This window comes from Mchenga conophoros, linkage group LG6 (genome assembly GCF_057382185.1).
Source record: "Mchenga conophoros isolate Kocher_MC1m ecotype Shallow Benthic linkage group LG6, M_conophoros_male_GT1.1, whole genome shotgun sequence".
In the NCBI taxonomy this organism is placed as follows: domain Eukaryota; kingdom Metazoa; phylum Chordata; class Actinopteri; order Cichliformes; family Cichlidae; genus Mchenga; species Mchenga conophoros.
In genome coordinates this window covers 16677948-16698970 of record NC_140531.1, presented here as the reverse complement: position 1 = coordinate 16698970, position 21023 = coordinate 16677948, and the positions used below count along the sequence as shown (strand labels likewise).

Below are 21023 nucleotides of genomic sequence, written 5' to 3'. Positions count from 1 at the left end.
TTTCTGTCAGTCTCCCCTGACATGAATACCTGCCCTTCTGTTAAAGTTCACCCGTGTTTTTATAGGTTGCATCATCAAACAGTAGCGATAAATTATCTCTGGCACCTTTTGTTCTGTCTCTCTGTTAAAATTAAACTACCATAAAAATTAAAGGTTTTTTTTTGCAAATCCGCAAACTTACAAATTCAGCAGAAGATGAAATAATCATTTCGCCCACCGTATCTTCTCACATCAAGTCATGAAAATAAACACGTGACCGAAGCATTATCAAGGAAATGGACTAGAAGCTGTAACTTGTAAACACTGTGTAGTGCTGCAAATCATTTTTGTGAAACATCCCATGCCACGTTCACAGTTATAATTTCCACTAGGATGTAATGGACACGAAATCAGAAGGAGGTGGAGGGAACCACGCCTTCAGGCTAAACCAACAACTAAGCATCTGTTTGCTTACACAGAAACTTTATAATATGTAATGTCAATATTGTATTTTCAACTTGCTCCGCTTCTCCAAGTACTCCAGAAGGAGCATGTTAGATGCAAAATATCGCACCTCCTCTTATAAACCATTATAAAACACGCAGCATGAAATAAAGACGCGAGAAAGACCCTTGTCATCATTTCCCTGTTAGCAGCTCAACCACGTAAGAAAACGACATTTCCCAGAGTGCTCAGGGGCAAGGCAGCCCCGGTGCCCTGAGCACTGGGGTGTGGCTCACTCACTCACGCGCATAGTTTTTCCAAGTGAGCTTCTCCTGTCTACTTCTCCTCACTTCGCTCTCTGCGGGTCTCTCCTTCCGTCCTCTGAGCTCCGTTTCACAGCTGCGGTTCATCGGTAAGTGCCTCACCGGTGTTCACTCTCACTTATAGGAGACCTATAGAAAGTTCCGTTGTATCCACCAGGTTGTGCCAAGATAGGTATCCCGGACAAAATCTGTTTCCCCTGCGTCCGGAGCATTCGCTGCGAACGGAAAGCAGATCCAATTTATTCCGCCTCCATTATAGCCAACTAGACATGGAAGTAGTGATGTTTTAGTTCTGTGAAAAATGAGTGTCGTTCCATTACCGTTCAGTTTGAGGGTTACTTCAGAAAAAATATATATTTATATTATTGTTCTCGCGTGGACGGGATTATTTCAACAAACTGAGGACTTTTTGCCTGATAACTATTTGTATCCTCCTGTAACTTTACTGAATAAAGAGCTAACATCTCCAAAATTACAGGAGTAGTTATTCAGTATAAGAAGTGTTTTTGAACTAAAGATCAAGACTATGGGATACTGTTTGTCCGTGATTTGGAGACCCCAGCTTAGTTTGACGCCTTCTGTCGGGGATACTATCTATCTTGGCACATCAGGGGCACAGCCGGACCCCGTCTCCACCTGATGATAAAAGACTTGTAGTCTAGATAGCAGCTGCTGTATATACCGTACAGCAGGAAACCCTAGCGGAGATGATTAGGGATGAGTTAATTACAGTAGAAAGTTTACCGGAAATAAAGAGTTGTTTCGTCTCCTTGCCTGATAACATTTGTTTCTCTCCAACAGATCTGCACTTTTTTCTTTCGTTGGAAAAACAAACTTAAAAGACTGTCAAAAATGGTGAGTCCTTTCCACTCTGCTCATTTCTCAGATATCAGCGCAAATAAACACGCAGAACTGAATATAAAACGCTTGCTGATTAATCAGATTTTGCAGAAGTCTCGAGGAATAAAACCGTTATTTATGCAAATGTTTGACTCACTGGCTTTAAGCCGGTAAAGTCCGAGACAACGCCCACTTTATGAAACTTTATTTAAGGTTCTCGGTGAGCGTTGTTGTTGTCGGGAGACAGCAGGTTAACCTTTGACGCTTTTACAGTTTGTATTGAACCTTAAACATCGTGAAACAGTAAAAGTTAGATCCGTTTTTATATGCGTGTTTTGGGTGTGCGCGCATGATCGTGAGGCTGGAGAGAAATCTCATTTGGGGAAGTTTGGTGTATGACTCATGTGGGCTCTGCTCCATTCGGGTGGGTCTCCTCTGCGTTTTTCCACCTCTCCCCCTCTTTCTGTGTGTAATGCACACATTTCCACATCTGATCTGGAGTTTAAAGCCAGCCTCCCCCTCTTAAAGGGGAATTTCTTACTTTTCAGCAGTTGAGTTACTAAAAAAGTGTTGTTGTTTTTTTTTTTAATGTCATCAGCTGTGCTGTTGTTCGTTTCCTGACAGTTTATTCTGAGAGCGTGTTTACTATGAAGGGCTAACAAAACATTTGAATAGGTCTTTCTTAGACAAGCATTTCTACTACGTGTGCATTCAGATCTGATATATGTAATATTATCCCTGTCAACAACAGACCTCTACTATTCTCCCAACACACCTGTTTGCTTTCCTGACGAGTGTGGACTTTATATTGACTCACACACTTGCACACAGTGCTGCTTCTGTAAATACTTAACTACAGCACATAATGTGGATGCCACAACAGATCAACTGTATAATCCTGTTTGCACAAAGAAAATAAAAGGATGTTTCCTTTAGTGAGCTTTTTAATTAAAGATGGCATAATAATGATACGTTGCATCTTTATGCGGGATCGGGTATCAGGCTAGAGCTGTAGTCGTGATCACCGGAGCTTAACTCTGTTGACAGCATTTGCACAGGTAACAATAAAATGGTACATAATGGAGGACATCCTTTTGCAAAAGCATTGCTAGGTGGATTGTGTACAGTCTCCATGGCAACAGCAGCCAGTTAAGAAGGATGGTAAGTAATAAGAAGTGCTTTTAAGGAGAGACGCCAGCTGTGATGGCCTGTGGTGTTTACATACATTCCCCCCCACCCTCAGGTCATGCCTGGACCCGCTCAGGGGAATCAGTGCATCACTCGCTACAGACTCCAACCCCTAGCATTCCAGTGTGAGGGACGTGCATTGTGTTATGTTGTTGTTGTCTAAATACCTCCTTGTTCAAGGAGCCACGTTGAGTCTCTTTTTGCTTGATTGGATGATTGGATGCGTGTCATTTTGACATTCCTTCGTGCAGAAACAGACAAAATCCTGGTTGTTAACAGCGACTCTTGTGTTCCTAGACATTTGACTTTTTAAAATTTTGAGGGTCAGAATTCCAGAAGCATTCCAGTAGTTTTCCTCTCTAAACGTTCCGCTGATTTTTATGAGCGCGGGAGTGTCTGGAATCAGTGCATTGTTGTTACAGAAAGGGACTGTTTTACTAAAAATCAATGTTAAAGTCAAGCTGTAAGTCATTGGGTCATTAATCTGAGTACAAATCAGGAGTAGGTGTACAAAACTATGTGCCTAACAAAGTATACACATCTGACATTGTTCTGTTGTATCGCACAGAGAAATGAATATTTGTGGGCTTAAATCCAGTGATTTGAATTTTTTGCAAAGACCCAACGTCCTTGATGATACTGTACACGTTAAGAATGTGCCCATATAATATCAGCAGTACTTGGTGTTAAATACACCGCACTACATTGAGAATGATAACCTTGGATATAAACAGAATATATACAACTGACAATAACAATATGTGTAATGTAATTATCATAGCTACCACTCTACCGACAAATACTCTGCATGTGTTATTGCAGTTTTCATGGAGGATTTCGTACTTCATCATCTATACATTCACCAACCAGTTTATTAGCTACAGCTGCTTGTTAAAGCAAATATCAGCCAATCATATCAGTGCATGTACGATCCCATAGGTCAAGATGACCTGCTGAAGTTCAAATTGAGCATCAGAATGTGGAAGAAAGGTGATTTTAAAGTGAATTTGAATGTGACGTTGGCTTAGACAACATGAAAGCATGGTCCATCCTGGCTTGTCTCAACAGTTCAGATTGGAGGTGGTGGTGTGAGGATATGGGGAACGTATTCAGCAGGATAGCACACCATTAAGCTAATGCACTCTTTGTGAAGAGTTCCTGTTCCTTCAAGACTGTGCGCTACTGCCAAACATGCCAATAAAGTTTAAACTGTGACACTTCAAAAAAAAAAAAAAAAGATAGCACACCATGTCACAGAGCTCAAATCTTCTGAAACCAGTTCCCTTAACATGAGTTCACTGTATTCAAATGGCCTCTGTAGTCACGAGATGTCAAACCAGTAGAGCAAGATAGATGGGAAACCGACAAATGTGCAGCAGCCGTGTGATGCTGTCTGTGAATATAGATCCTCTAAAGAGTGTTTCCACCACCTTGTTGAAACTAAACTAAACTCAATGAAGGCAGTACTAGCAAGGTGTACCAAAGTTGTGTGCATTTACACATATAAAGGTGTAGAAGTTGAGTGTCTCTGTGGAGAGGTAATCGGGTGCAACAGAAAGAAGAATTTTAGTCAAAAAGGCTTTGGCTTTGGAAAAGAAGTGCAAAGAACAACTTTCTCTGTGCACATCTTCCATGTTGCAGGCCAACAGAGGAACCGTAAAACCCAGCGCAAATTTCAGTGCCAGTGCGGACGCAGAGGTTCTGCACAAGGCCATGAAAGGCCTGGGTAAGTTGATCATGTTTATTCATACATGCAGTTGGGAGAGCTTGTTTCGGGGAATTTCTTTTCAGTGTAGAAATCCCTGCTGTCTGGGTGGAGCATCGCACAGACAGCAGTGACTCACAACCACGTGAGCAGAGTAACTTGAGATGAGTCACTGTGAGCAAACACATCTGCTGACCTAGACTGCAGGCTGTAATTATGTGGTTTGAATAGATGTAAATATGAATCCACCTAGACAGCGAAGGACCATTGTTATGCAATTTGTGCTGCATGCAGCGTATCCTGTGACATAAAGAGCTTTGCTCATGAACCGTGTTTGTTGTCACTGTAGGGACCGACGAGGATGCCATCTTGCAGCTGGTCACGGCTCGCAGCAACGCCCAGAGGCAGGAGATCAAGGCCAGCTTCAAAACTCTGTATGGCAAGGTCTGAACACCTCTTGGACAGCTGTTACCTCGCTCGAGCACATCTGTCACACCTTCAGTTTAACTGTCCCACTGTTATAGCCGAGCAAATCTGTGGGCCAAAGTCACACTGCCCCGCATTAAGCCACTCCAATCTCACTCAGACTCATTCTGCAGTCTTGGCACTTTATCTATAATTCCAAATCTCTGTAATTCTCTATTACAGAGGTTTGGAATGCTCTAAAATGCAGATGATACTAAATAGAACTGTGCACCAGTAGTAAAAAAAGTTACAAACTACAAAAAAGCCCCAATTTTCCTATATTTTTATTGTTGAAATATGATTATCTTAAATCGCTAATACCTTCATGTTAATAAATCACAGCTCTGTGTATGTAAATATTTATTTATCCCTCTAATGTTGCTCTGGGTATTTAGTCAGCGGTCTTACTACAATACACAACATCTGTGCCTGCCTGCGATTTCCTCCTACACGATCAGGAGCAACAAAACCTGGTGCATCTGCGCCCAAGGCTGTTATCTATATCAGATGTTATGATGTAATAGTGTTGCTTAGCAACCATCTACCAACAGGATAAAAATAACCCATTTGTAAAAGTGCAATTTTAGCTTCGTGACAAAGACAAAATTTTCAAAATGCATGTGTGACGTCATCGTTTTGCCTAGCAATAGACCAGAAATACTAAACTTGGGGCATGAACTAGTTTAACAAATCTGCCATATTAACTGTAAAGGTGATGATGACGTATCTGACGTGTTTACAACTGGACCCACGCTGCCAAAAACATTGAACAAACAGTCAATGAATTAGTGAAGATTAGTTACAAAAAAAGAGGTTCACATCTACACCTCTGTTCACCATACAGGTTATACAGTTAGCTGACAGTGCATTAAGACTGCAAAACAATACTTTAATGTGCAATAAACGAAGCTGCTGCTAGCTACTGTCATGTTGGCACAGCTTGACGTAAAAGATGAAACGACAAGCGTCATTTGGTTTAACATTAGCTTGACGTTAACACAAAGGTTTACTGAACCTTTGAGCAGAGCCAGGTAGCTGTTCGAACCCTAATCTGAATCTAAGTGTATTTTGCAATTTTTTTATTTTTATTTTTGGTTAAGTACAATGAGGCTTCAAAGTATTTGACAATAGTAGAAAGTTGCTTCACACTCTGGGTTTGTGGTGATCCACACCTCGTTAAAGTGCATATTGTGTATCTCCACATCTGTCAGGACCTGATAGATGACCTGAAAGGAGAGCTGGGCGGGAAATTTGAGACGCTGATTGTGGCTCTGATGACTCCACCCATTACTTATGATGTGACATCACTTCGCAATGCAATCAAGGTACGTGTGCCAGTGACGGATATAAACCGATCAGAAGTCTCACGCCATGATCTTCATGTACAGACAGAAATTTTAGCACCGATAGCAGCTGGAAACTCAGGCGGCATCTGTGACATTTCCCACTTTGGCCTGTAGGGGGCAGGGACAGATGAGAAAGTGCTTGTGGAGATTCTTGCCTCCAGAACATCTCAGCAGGTGAAGCAAATCGTCGCTGCCTACAAACAGGGTAACACTTGCACAGACACACACAAGTTAGACAATGTTTTTTCACACTGATAATGGTTTCAATATAATTTTAGTGTACTTAAAATGAAGCACATTCAACGTGCTAAGAAGTAAAAGACACCTGTTTTGATTCTTGGAGAAGACACAAATCTTTTTGGGGTCATGTGAGGGCATTGAGTATTGCAGTTTGTTTCCTTCAGAGTATGATGACGACCTGGAGAAAGATATAACGGGTGACACTTCAGGTCACTTCCAGAGGCTTCTGGTTATTCTTCTTCAGGTAAATGTAATCCTCTCCTCTCCTCTCCTCTTCTCTCCTCACCTCTCTTTAATTAAAATGTTCTGTCCCTTCTCAGGCAAACAGGCAGACGGGGATCCAGGCGGAAAGCATCGAGAGTGACGCTCAGGTAGGCTTTTTAAAATATTTGATTCCTCATCATCAGTGGCTTTTGTTTTTAGTCTCACGGCATGACCATCACATGCGTTTGGTCAGGTGTTCAGTTAGTCTGTAAAGATGGTTTGACGACCTCTGCTGGACAACATGAGCAAAACTTCCCTTAAAATGTTGTCATGTTTTTGCTTAGAGAAAAGGTCCTGTGAATCTTTACTAGGCTCAGCTCTTTTCCTCTCTGGAGTTTTTACTGCCAAATCTGATCATAGATAGCTTAGTGAAATGTATCTAGGTGTGATTTCTGTTGCAAATCAATTTTGTCACGTGGAAATCACTTCAAAGTGAAGCACAGTGATTTGGATCGGACAACAACATGCTGGGTCTAGTACAAAGACTCAGTATCAGTGCAGCAGGATCTGAGGTATTCAGGCTTGGTAGTCCACAAAAATGGGCATTCTGGACCTGTAAGACTACAAAAGCAGGATAATCTCCTGCAGAGTTTACAGTAAAAATGTGCAGTTTTTTTCAAGTTTTCTCCTGTACTCTGCCAGTTCTCCCTGTGATTTAAAAAAACAAAAAAAAAACCACGCCTTAAATAATTGTCATTTTCTGGTTTTAGGCCCTCTTCAAGGCTGGAGAGCAGAAGTTTGGCACTGATGAACAATCTTTTGTTACCATCCTGGGTAACCGGAGTGCAGAACACCTCAGGAAAGGTTTGTGAGTGTGGGGTAAAAACAGTTTGTATGAGTGGGTGAAGACAGAGTGGTCCAGGGTGTGGACAGTGTTTGCACTCTGAAACAAATTACATCTGCAGCCAGTGATGTCAATTATGTGTTGGCTAAATGAATATATGACAAGATTCAACAGCTTTGATTTGAAGTTTACTCACCTCCACTTACTGCCACAGGTTCTTATTTGGTCCTACACACTTTCCCTACACACTGTGGGTTGAGCTTTACTGAAACGGGAGATAAGCCGTATAGCTGCACTAACATCAGACTCATTCCAAACTTTATTTGCATTCCAGTATTCGACGCTTACATGAAGCTGTCTGGATATGAGATTGAGGAGAGTATCAAGAGAGAAACATCTGGAAACCTGAAGGACCTCCTCCTTGCCGTTGGTATGTGCTCTAGACGACTCCCTGAAGTTATTCTTTTGTCGCTTGCCCCCCAAAAAGGAAGGCTTTATTTCAATCCTGGTAAAACAACACAACAATAAACTAAAAAAGAAAGCATCAGCAAATGAAAAAATAATATATAGATAGAGAGAGAGAGATCATCAAAGCTTTTTTCCTATTTGGATCTTGCAAAAACCACATTTCTGTAGCACATTTTAAACTGGGTCATGGCGTCATACTTGGACATTGGTTCAGTTCATCACTCAGTCTTACTACCCATAAGTACACAGTGATGAATTTCCTTTCTGTGTGTGTTTTTTGTACAGTGAAGTGTGCCAGGAGTGTTCCTGCCTACTTTGCTGAAACCCTGTACTACGCCATGAAGGTAACAGCACAGACAGGTTTGGCAGCTTGAAGTGAGGCTATCTGAGTCGGTGCATGTTTGCCAGTAATGGTTTAACCTGTCAAAATGGGTTTATGACATAATGAAGGCAAAAGGGCTTAATGCTTATCACTATGGAGTTATTCATGTATGTTTTACGGTTGTGCGTTGATGTTTGTGAGGTGTTTGGTCACTGCATTGTGTGTTCTCGACTCAGGGTGCAGGCACTGACGATAACACCCTGATCAGAGTGATGGTGACTCGCAGTGAGGTGGACCTGTTGGACATCAGAGCTCAGTTCAGGAGGCTGTTCGCCTGCTCTCTGCATTCGATGATCAAGGTACACACATAATATTTTTACCTACATAGACACCTTGATACTTTTTGCCTTTTCTCCTAAATTGTGCCCGTCTTTGTTTGTTGCAGGGAGACGCCGGCGGTGACTATCGTAAGGCATTACTTGCGCTCTGTGGCGGTGATGATGCATAATCATGGCAATAATCGCTAACGGCAACCACACCTGAAGTGCCTTCTCGGCTGTCGGCTCAGTGAAACAACAAGCTAACCACAAGAAACTCAAAGTCTTGGTTCCTCTCAGCAAAGCTGTCTTGTGTCGGAGAGAGAACACATGAGATCTTTTAAAACTATGATTCCAAACAGTGTCTTTGAAAGGTAGCTAACATTTTGTCAACATGAATGCAGCTTTTATCCACTAATATCTTCACTATACAACGAAATATTATGCTGAAGTATCAGACTTCAATTGTCTAGTTTGCACTTTGTATGGGAGAACATATATATCCAATAATAAATGCTTAATTTGATGAAGTTCAGTGGTGTCTCGTTAATAATATTGCAGCCAGTATGCTGTTTTTTTGTTTTTGTTTTTTACATATGTATTGACCTCTCATGACCACAAGAGGGAGTCAAAGGAGTTTTGTTAGAGATGAGGTGAGCTGCTGAGCTCTGACCCTCTGTAGGCGTCTTCTTCAGCTGATAGATGGGGAAGTCACTCACTACTCAGTGTTCATCTTCAACATCACAGAAGAGCTGCATGTTTTTATTTCCCAGGCTGTACTAAAACAGAATTGTAAATCATGCAAAGCTAAGTAATTAAAATATTAAAATACTTATTTATTTTAAATTGGGCCTTTGTACAGCCGGTTCGTCCTCTCTCATTTACAAAAAAACTCTATTACATATAAGAGGCAAATGTGCATTATAAAGGAGGGATTATCTCAGGTCTTGTTATGATACTCTGTCATTGTTTTTGTGGAAGAGGTTGGCATTTATTGTTGCCACAGAACCCGGCAGCCAATAATGAGGTCCATACGTAATATCGGATCGGTCCATCTCTATCTATTAGGCGTCCATTAATATTCCTGTGTGTGATATTTTTGTAATTCGCAGTAATTTTACAAACACGGCAAAGAAGTCAGTCCTTGAATTTGAGTGGAAGAATCCACTTGCAAATGGCTTATAAAGTGAATTGGCTCTGGATACTGGATCACCTTAAGCAAACATTTAAGGATCTGATCCCTGTATCCTGCTTGTGGATTTTCCTTATTATCTGCACTCACCCCTGGGTAAAACAAATTAATCCACAAAATGACTAAAAATAGAGGTGGGGAGACATTTTGGTGGTACTATTTCCTACTTCACCCTTAACCTCTGACTGTGTGGTGACACTTGATTGCACCCTTGAGCTGTGATGAAGGATTTGTTCGAACAGTTTGTCTTTGAGCATCTCTTTTATGGCGTCTGAGAGAGAGGACTGATGTGGAAAAGGTGGAAGTCACACTCCAGACAACTTTTATGTGTCTGTCTGAGGGAGCAAAGAGGTCAGAGGCAACACTCCCTTGTCCAGGTACCACACATATATGCACATGAGTGCACGCATCACACGTCTTACTACTTATATTTCTGTGAGAACAAGCGTTCGTGACACCGGTTGCTGTCACTGAGAAGATAATTAGAGGCTTCTGCAGGAAACTTCAAGAACAAGCCTCCTGTTTGGATGCTGTGTACAACTGGACCGGTTATGCATTTGAGTCTTTCATGATTTTGTGGAGTGTTAACCTCAGGGCAAGTCATCTGGGTCTCAACTCTGTGTGGTGTAGTTCACAAATCATTTCATCGACCATACTGAAGTGTGCTCTGATTGTGAGGTGGAAGATGTTTTGTTCAGCACAAATGTCAGATACAAAGTTTAAAATTGTTGGAGGGCTTTAAAACACAAGCTTAAAACACGTGTAAGGAGCTTCCATGTTCCCCCTGTCCCTAAGTCTAGTCTAAGACGGCTGTAGGTGTGAATGTGAGCGTGAAGGGTTATCTGTCTTCTGTGTTAGCCCTGTTGTTAGCCCTGTGAGAGACTAGCAAACTTTCCCTACCTCTTGCCCTGCTAGGATAAGGCCCACACCCCAACCTTGGATTGGATAAGCAGAAGAGGATGGATGGATACAATGGATGGATATGTGCGCTGCACAGAGACTGTTTGTGTACATTATCAAATCCACATTGTTATTCTTTGACTTGTAGAGCAGCTATGCATAATTTCACAGATCATTCTAGTCCTTATTTATCTCATACGTGGCTTAGACCAGTCCCTCAGTTTATTTATATATTTTTCCCTCTATCTCTATCCCAACTTCTGATTGGGTGCCCCTCAAAAACAGAAGGTTTAAACAGCAGATGTATTGCTGTGTGCCCTATGATCATATTAGAAATATCCACTCTCACTGACATCATATGGAGCCAAGAGCAGAAAGAACATTTTTAAAATGTTAAAGCAGTCTGAGCAGTTATTTGTACATGATGAGCAGGGGCGGTCCTAGCCTTTTTGGCGCCCTGGGAGAACACTGCCTCTGACCCCCCGGACACACACACACACACACACACACACACACACACACACACACACACATTAAGGATTGTATATTAACATATTTTATTGTGACAATTGTTGTCAAAACCATACTAAATTTGACCTGATAAATCTTTTATAATAGATCATAACATACTTTGTACAGGATCAGTGTGGTATTAAAGATTACAAATGGTAGACATATTAAAATACTTCAAAGATTAATTATTTAAAACATATTAAAATACTTGTCTGTATGTAATAAACTAAGTAAATGTACCTTTTCTGCTTACTTTTTTCTTTTCTCTACATTTCAGGGAGAATTAAACTAAAGATTGGTCATTTGTTCTTTAGCTGGTAACAAACCTTTTCACAGCTTGGCTCCAGACTCAGATTTGGTGCCTTTCAACATCTGAAGATGTGTTTGAGTCTGAATTATTTAATGAATGGATTTTGACACTCTTGGCATGCCATAGCTGTGTAAACTTCAAATATCTGCTCAATTAACAAGACATCACATATTTGCAAAAGTGCTCTAACGTTCTTGGAGATGCATGTTACCCACCAGCTGACCGCATAGCTGGACTGGCCATTGGGCATACCGGGCATTTGCCCAGTGGGCCGACGGTGATTTTTCATTTTTATGTTTGTTTTTGTAACGGTATAAACAATGAAAGTTGGTGAATTAGCCAATTGGTCATGATCAACTCTGGGCTGGACCAATTACAATATGTATTGAGGTGAAAAGGAACGCGATTAGTCCCGTACTTCAGCTAAAATGAAAAAGACACAAAGCTGGAGTTATTCTGTGTTTTTGCCGCACAACTGCCTGTTCTTCTCTCATTCTCTCCCCTCCCTCTCCTGTTGCTACTTCAATTGTGAGTCCGATCAATGATCAGCTGATCGGCTTTTCTGCCGCAAGTCCCGTCTCTCTTGTTTGTTTATCGCCCACTTTGCACCAGAAACAGGAAACCAGCGGATGTTGCGCTAAACAACAGCGGCACGTTTAAGCTTGATAAGCTGTTGTAAGAATTTTTTTAATATGACTTTCTACTATCAGCTGTTTGCTGGAGCCACAGCCGTAAAAGCTGCTGGTCATGATATCGGTTTGGAAACATAAGGTTGATACAAATCATACATATACACCAACAAGACAGTGTACATCACTGTCACAACAGCGTTTGTTTTAGTTCAAAGGCTTTATGGTTTTTCCTATAATACCTGGTGGTGGTTTTGTCAGTTCAGCCTTTTATATTATGTTTAACCCGAGTGACTACCTGGTCAGCTGGTGGGTAACAGGCGTCTCCGAAAACGTTAAAGCACTTTTGCAAATATGTGATGTCTTGATAAATCAAGCAGATATTTGAAGTTTACACAGCACCATTCTCCTATGAAAATATCTTAAAAGTTTATTTTGTGACCCAGAAAGAGTAATATTTCAAACTCCGCCACTCTGCGTTCCTCCGCCACTGCCTCGTTTGAGTTTTGTACGAAATGGATTCTGGGATATTGCATTTCGTAATTTCGAGCTTATTGGAGACCAGAACAGCCAATCAGATTTTTTTTTCATCCAAGTCTGTGATTGGCTGGTTTTGCGGCACAAATATAACGGTGTACAGAAAGAGTTGAGTGCGTGCGGGCAGAAATGTTGAGAGTGCAAGCAACACATTGCGAGCAAGCGCAAATGCAAAAACTGAGCGACAGGGGCTGCTATTGTGTGTGTGTGTGGATAATAGCAAACACTGAAATACATTTTCTGCACGCAGGAATGAATTTTGTTCACTCAAATTTAGCTTTTCTTCGCTCAAAATAAATTTCTCCTGAAAATGCAGCACTTGCACCTGCAAATCTTTTTTACGTGCGCTCAAATTTTTTTTTACGTGTGCTCAGAATAGTGGCACAAAAATAACGGCATAAGAGTCAAAGAACTGGCTACAGGTATGATTAAAAAATTTGAAAGCACCGACTTCAACGCGCTGATGCTAAAACAGTGTTTATGTGTCAATGATTTATTAGTGAGGGGCTTCTCATCAAACTGATTCTGATTTGATGCCGTTGCAGCTTTCAAAGCGTTTTCACACAGGCCAGTGCTCTACTGTTTTGATCTTGCAGTATGTGACTTTGATCCGAGGGCATAAATAGAAGTTAAACAAGGCATTGTGAAAGTTCAGAGAAAATGGTTTTTCAAAGTGAAACTAAATCATTTGCAATGTCAGTATCCAATGTTAGAACCCATATCCCCATTACTTCAGAGGATATTTTACCTGCTATCAGCAGGGACATATGTTTTGACGTTCTAATAGGAATTTTAAACCAAGTGGGCTGCTAACATATAACACATAGTTTGAATATGGTCAGGTGTTGTTTTAATTTTTATGGTTTGAGGAGAAGGGAGGGAAGGAAAATAATGAGGGTGGGATTAAGTGGATTGTGTTTTAAATAGATCGCTTTATTGAAGAGATTTTTTGGTCTTTTTTGGTCTTGGCCTGCTATCAGCAGGTAAAATATCGATTGTCTCTCTGGATTACAGTGGGGCATGATAGAAAATGGGTCCTGTGACTCCAATGTCCAAGCAGCACTTGCTGATATGATTACTGATGTTATACAGTCAGTTAGTGCAAGCATCATAAAAACTTCACTTCTAGCAGTTCAGGACCAATTGACAGATGTATCATCCTAGACACACATTAGCATCGCCGTGGGAAAAATAAGCCCCATATTGGGAGACTCTCTCTCAACCAGCATTGCTGCCGCTCTTAATGTCACCCATGAGGAATGTGAGGAATCTGTGAAACTGACACAAAGGGTTGAGCAGGAGATCTCAAATAAAGTCAATTCGGGTCAGGTTCTAGTCTCAGAAAACCCTGATTCTGTTGATGTCAGCGGAAAAATAACAAACTTTACTCAGCTCCTTTAGTTCAAGTGATGAGAGCCTTGAATCCAAACTCTCTGAGATGGGAACAATTAAAGAAGTAAGTATGGCTCTCATGAGATGGAGTACAGACACAAAACTAAGTAAAGATGACAAGGTCTGTCACATAGAACTGCAACCCATTGTCATGTTCCTGGGTCTGTTGACCCAGCGTTTTAAGTTTTAGTTTATTTGGATGTTGTTTATGTTTAAGTTCATTAGATTAGCGAAGTTCATTTGGTTATTAGACTCCTTGTGTTTTCTTCCCCTGTATTTAAATTTCCCTCACCCTTTGTTTCATGCTGCGTGTCTTATGTTATCAAGTTTGTATTATCATGTCTGTCTCGTGTTTCCTGTTTTATTTTGAAAGAGTCGTGTGTTCTTTGTTCATTGTATTTAGTTTCACTTTCCTTGTCCTGTCATTAGGCTCATGTAAGTCAGCTGTTCCTCCATGTGTTCCCACTTCCCCTAATCACCTCCTGTGTATTTAAGTCCTCTGTTTTCAATGTGTCATTGTCAGGTCGTCTGTTGTCCTTTGTGTCATGTTTCCAGGTTCTGTGCTGTAGGTATTTTTGTGTCCATGTTAGGGTTCATGTTTTGGGTTTCTATGTTATCTTAGCTCTCCCAGTTTAGGTTATTGTTTAGCGTCTCCTCTGCCTTTTGTTTTGTAATGTTTTCATCAGCCTTAATAAACGGCTCGCTTTCTGTTAACATTTAAGTTTTTGTTTCATGGTGTCCGCATTTTGGGTCCTTTTCATAATACATACAGTCCGCCTCTGCCAGACTGCGACACCCATGAAGGGAAAAGAGAGTGATAAATCTGCAGAAGCTGAGGAGAAAGCTGTTAAAGTTAAAGATGATGTGGAAAAAGTTCCAGCTGACATTGTAAATGTGATAATTACTAACATTCAGTATCCTGATGCGGAAGATAATACATTAAGTGAGAAGTGTAGCTCACCCAAACCTGCTTTTAATGGGAACATAATTATCGAAATGGTGAAAGACTTTTTTGCATCATGGGCCCTAATTACAAAACCAGATGAAGCAAAACAACACTTCTCCAGGCTTGCCAAAAAGGAATTTGAAAAAATCAGGTGAAGAAAAGCAAAAGGTTTTTCATCTTTCAAAGAGAACAGGCAAACTCCCCTGAGAGAGCTGACGCCAGCGAAAGGTTACACTTAAATCCCACAGGTTCAATCCCAGAAGTTCCCAGAAAATCACCAACCTTAGAAACCGCAGTTAAAAATGATTCTCCACTCAAATTTAGAACAGTCATGCCAGTTATGAATAAACTGTTTAGTAAATTAACCCACGCAGAACACCTTGATCTGACAAGTAAGGAAATCAAGATGTTTTCAAGGGAGCTGACAGATAAAGCGTACAACCTTGTCCAGTCAACATATCCAGCCCCCACAATGCAAATGGGTAAAGATCTCTCAGAATCCGAGATCTCTAAGACTTCACAGCGCGACTGTAAGGTACCCTCGTCTTCTGACATGCTCGATCTGCTCATAGAAGATTCAGTAGAAAGGTTCTTACAAAAAATGCTTTTCTGGTTAGAGAATGAAACTTTAGTGCAAACTATTACAAATGACAACATTTCTGGTGCCGTGGAAGATGTAGTAAGAGCGCTGACCCCATCGGAGGAAGAAGATATGACTGGATCAGATGCCAATGAAACAAGCGACAGACTGTCTACATCACAGCCAAGTCCGGATACTGATCTCACAAATCAAGCAGTCCTCTATGTGAGTGCAGTAGAACTGGAACCAAGTTTCAAAAACAGGCAATAAGCAGGCATCTCTCACATTCAACCCACAGAGGGTCAAAGTCAGCCGCAAACCTCTGAAAACCTAGAGGAAGAACTGTCAGAAAAGTTAGTGTCACCAGATGCTAAGGAAATTGCCAAAGATTTTAGTCATATTCTATTAATGATAATCTACAGAAAAACCCACAGGAATACCAAAAAGCTTCTAGATCTAAAAGAAATAGAAACTGCTATCAATTATCTGACCGAGTTGGTCCATTCTGAAGTGAGATGTCCTAAATCCCTGAAAATTCTTAAAAATAATATGTATAAAATAACAAAGGCCACTGCTAAAGGCCTTATCAAGGAGTTTGGATCTCCAGACCATTTCTTCTCTGTACTGATATCAGAAGATTCCTCTTTTGACAACGCTATTCTGAAGTGCCTAACAATTAATCTTGGTGTCTCCAAGAAAGCCAAATATGGTAGGTTTTTTTTTTTTAGCATTGTTAAAAGCTTAAAAGAAGCCGTTCAGCTGTCACTTCAAAGGCAGTAGTGATGACTAAATTGTCATCTTGATTTTTTTCAAATCTTAAAGCAATCTAGTCTGGCCTCAGAATTAACATCTGATGTATATTTTATTTGAAAACTATTTAATTAGACTTTAATTAGACTTAGAAATATTCTTCTGTCACGGGGTCCGTGAGCAGTCTGAACTATTATTATTTCATGTGTGTGTCTTCTGCACTGCTACTGTTCTGTGTCCACATTTGTATGTAGGCAGGTGTGTGTGTGTGTATATGTGTGCAGCTGTGTTCTGTTGGCCAAGTTACAGGCACCTTCAGGCCTGGTGGGTGTGGCTCTGCTGAAGGACCGGCCACACCTGAAGTCCTTGCCAAACACCTGCTGCTGATCAGGGCTCGTCGGGGGAGCTATTTAGGAGAGTGATGGCGCTCCCACCGACGCGGGATCATTGAGTTTAACTCCAAGTCACTGTGTGTCAGTGTATGGCTCTTTTGGCTCCCAACCGGCTCTTCAGGTTGTTTTGTTGCTTTAATTTATTATTAACAATAATATAAAATTAAGCACAAAATGAATTACTAATGTAAAAAACAAGTGGTTTTATTTATATATGTTTATATATGAGACTATGGCCCCTAGAGACAAAGCATGCACAAAGTCCAAAGCACGTGCAAACTCCAAAACACATTTCTAGCGTTAACTGAACTTCCTTAACAGAGCTACCTAGATCACTTAAATTACACAATTGAAAGCATATGTGTATTGTTTGTGTATTTATACACAAGCATTCATATATATTAATATAATTAAAAAAGAAATGTTCATTTACAAAATACAACTACACACCAAATCCGGTCGTTGGTACTTCCTGGCTTGTGTAGCCACGAGGTAAAAGCTTAACACTGCCTCTAGCATCCTGGAGCACTTCTGTTCTTCCGTACTTCTTTTGTACGTGTTTTGGAGTTTTTACGTGTTTTGGAGTTTGTACGTGCTTTGTCTCTAGGGGCCACCGTAAATATACTTCTATTTATTCACTCCACATAAAATGTAATAAATAAATCATATAATACTAAAATCAACTGTTCACATTTCAACTTTTAACTATTTAAATTTTCAGCTTTTTTCTTTTAAACAAATTTGAAGTGAAACAACACAAAACACTGCAAACCACAACAAAATTAAATATAAATTGAAATATGAAAACAAAAAGAAGATGCATATTCTCTGTCATGCCTGCATGAATAAACTTTCTGAATCCTTTAACGTCTACAACTGAAAATAGTTGTGGATGATTACACTACCTTTCTAATGTGACGTTGTTGTCCCTGGCTCTCTTTCTCTCTCCCTCTCGCTCTGTTCCTGTGCTACTGGGAGTGTAACTACCGCCCCTCCCCCCTCATCCCAGCGCGGAGTGAAGCGGAAAAAAAGTGCAAGGGAGAGGGTGAGAGAAAGGAAAAGAAAAGCCAACGGCTCACGATAAGGAGTCGGCTCGCGTCGTTCACCTCAAAGATCCGACTCTAATGCTGGGCAGACACTGTGCGATTTTTTTCAGTCGCGCGATTCAGCTCCTGCTCAAACTATACGGTTGACTCGCAGGGGTTAGAAGTTCATAGGTCACGATGCAGGGTCTCACACCATACGGCCCGATGCTCTGATGCGACCTGAGTGCTCACACTGTGCGTACATAAAATGAAGGTTATAACAGAAATTCTGTCGCTCGCTCTCCCTCTCTGTCTTTCACTCACACAGACACGCCACCACCATCAACTTTGCTAAATTGCTAATGAAAAACATTGATCAGGCAGCTGTGATTGAGCAGCAGTGTAGTTCCAACTATTTTCACGGTTGTTGTGGTTGTGATAATTTTGTGAGGCCACATCGAAAAGGCTCGGATGAGCTTTCCAAAGTTCTACAATTTGTTCCTCCATCGCTTGTGTCCAGATCACACGCTGCACTGCCGTGCTACGCCGTCTTTTTCGCTGACATTTGTGTTTGCGCGTGCGCAGTGTGACAAACTGCGGTGACACCCTCACGACCAAGCGATTGATGATCGGGAGCTGGTCGTGAGGTGTTAATCGCGTCTCGTTACCCCACGTATACTATACGATGCACGATGAAGGCCAAAATCGGGCCAATCCCCAAAACGGTCGAACGACTCAAAAATTGGCTCAAAATGGGCCAAAAATCGCACAGTGTAAGCCCAGCATAAGAGCCATTTGCGACCGACACATCACTACTGTGTGCCGTCACACAGGCCCACACGGTAACTCGTTAACAGAGATTTGCCGCATTAATGCAGTTATGGCGTTAACGTCACGCTGACAGCACTAAAATAGTAATCTCCAAATGTTTCTTTTTACCAACCAACTCCTCTTTGATAGCTGCTGTGTCCATCTTGTCGTTACCTTGTCTCTTTCTCTCTCTTTTCCTCCGCTCTGTTCCTGTGCTATAGTGATGTGTCGGTTGCATGCAGGCCTATATGACAGAGAATGTGCACCTTCTTTTTGGTTTCATATTTTAATTTATATTTAATTGTGTTGTGGTTTGCAGTGTTTTGTGTTGTTTCACTTGAATTTGTTTAAAAAGAAAAGGCTGAAAATTTAAATAGTTAAAAGTTGAAATGTAAATAGTTGGTTTTCGTATTATATGATTTATTTATTACATTTTATGTGGAGTGAATAAATAAAAGTGTATTTACAATGGCCTCTAGAGACAAAGTACGTACAAACTGCTAAGCACTTAAAATCTTCAAAACACGAAAAAATCCAAAACACATAAAAACTCCATAGCACGTACAAACTGCGAAGCACTTAAAAACTCCAAAACATGTAAAAACTCCAAAACATGTACAAACTCCAAAGCACTTAAAAACTCCAAAACACGTAAAAACTCCAAAACATGTACAAACTCCAAAGCACTTAAAAACCCCAAAACACGAAAAACTCCAAAACATGTACAAACTGCGAAGCACTTAAAAACTCCAAAACACGAAAAACTCCAAAACACGTAAAAACTCCAAAACATGTACAAACTCCAAAGCACTTAAAAACCCCAAAACACGAAAAAATCCGTAAAAACTCCATAGCACGTACAAACTCCAAAGCACATATAAACTGCGAAGCACTTAAAAACTCCAAAACACGTAAAAACTCCAAAACATGTACAAACTCCAAAACATGTAAAAACATGTAAAAAATGTTAAACATTATTGTGCAGCACATAAGATCAACAGAACACAGTGTGCTTTGAGGTAGGAGCCAAAAAGGGTGTAGTTTGTGGGTGTGATCACCCGTGTGTACACCTGTGAGCATGGACGCGCTTGTTTTTTGTTTTTTAAAAGGTTCCTTCATGTAATAATCTGCTAGAGGGTGTGGGGGGGCCACAGCCCCGTCCTCCAGGGCGTGAAGCAGGTATGGAGGAGATCAAAACTCCAGACATCCAGAGGCCCCCAGAACACAAGAGACCAAGGAAGACCAACAGAGGGGCAGCTGCGCCACTGTCCCGGAAAGAGCTGAGGAGAGTCCCAGATGAGGGCTCACTCAGCAGCCGCGGAGCAGAAGCCAGGGGGAGTTGCAGTGACGCGCCCGTGAGCTCCGCCGGCAGCCAGCTGCGCCTGAGTGACCGAGCCCCAGGCCGAGAGGCCGGGGGCACCCCACCTCCGAAGTGGCCCGAGCGAGCCCCAGGCTCCAGGCCCCGATAAGCGGCCGCCAAGGAGTGAGCCGGTGTGTACCTGGACGCCCATCCCCGGACACAAAGAACCACCAACGCACCGATGTCTGAGGGGGTCCGCCACTGGCAGGGGAAGTGGTGGTACATATAAATCTTTTTTACGCACACACAAATGTTTTTTACACATACAAATCTTTTTTACGCACACACAAATCATTTTTACACATACAAATCTTTTTTACGCACACACAAATCTTTTTTACAAGTACAAAATATTTATGACCACATTTTGAGCCCATATTTTACAAACCAATTGACTGTGTGCACGTTAGCATATGCTACTTCCGGTGCGGAAACTCCTGTGGGGAGCTTTGTTTCTGGTGTCCTATTCGCGCCTGGTTTATGGTCCAAAACAAGTTAAGCAAATGAATGAATCAAGCGGCGATTTACATTTCTATAGATGTCTTGGGCATTTACCCAATATATCTGTAAATGATGTTCATCGACTTGTTGATATTTTTTCCCTGCACCTCAGGGCAAAAGAGAAAAGGGATTCAAATGTTATATTTCTCAGCTGTCCCTCGTTTATCGCGGGTGTTATGTTCTAAAAATAACCAGCGATAGGTGAAATCAAGTAGCCAATTTTATTTTTTGACGATGCAAAACGTTTCGTGGACATCGTGGACATACAGTACTGCACTTCAGAGTCACACTGCTAGCGATCGATGCAGCGATTCTGTACTGTACAGGAGAGAGGTCACGGAGGAGATCGTCTGCAGCAATCAGGACGCAGGACACAATGTGACGTAAAAAAAAAAAAAAAAAAGCATGCAAACTTGCACTAAAAAATCTGCGAAACAGTGAGGTGAAAGGTTAACCGCGTTATTAGCGAGGGACCGTGTAATTTTTAAGGTAAGTCACAAC

At 41.2% G+C, this 21023-nt stretch overlaps 1 protein-coding gene across 2 annotated transcripts; it reads left to right on the top strand.

Moving 5' to 3' along the window:
- The first annotated feature begins 684 nt into the window (after nt 1-684).
- On the top strand, nt 685-9215 carry anxa5b (annexin A5b). Of its 2 annotated transcripts, XM_085276490.1 has the most exons (13): nt 685-835; nt 1548-1601; nt 4416-4500; nt 4829-4923; nt 6156-6269; nt 6405-6495; nt 6695-6774; nt 6851-6901; nt 7505-7598; nt 7913-8008; nt 8332-8390; nt 8605-8727; nt 8814-9215. In XM_085276490.1, exons 2-13 carry the CDS (start codon nt 1599-1601, stop codon nt 8874-8876), a joined length of 954 nt encoding a protein of 317 aa, XP_085132616.1. In that variant the 5' UTR covers nt 685-835; nt 1548-1598; the 3' UTR covers nt 8877-9215. The 2 variants fall into 2 exon arrangements, with proteins under 2 accessions (XP_085132616.1, XP_085132615.1); XM_085276489.1 differs by lacking the exons at nt 685-835; nt 1548-1601 and having other exon boundaries at nt 4407-4500.
- The last annotated feature ends 11808 nt before the right edge of the window (nt 9216-21023 follow it).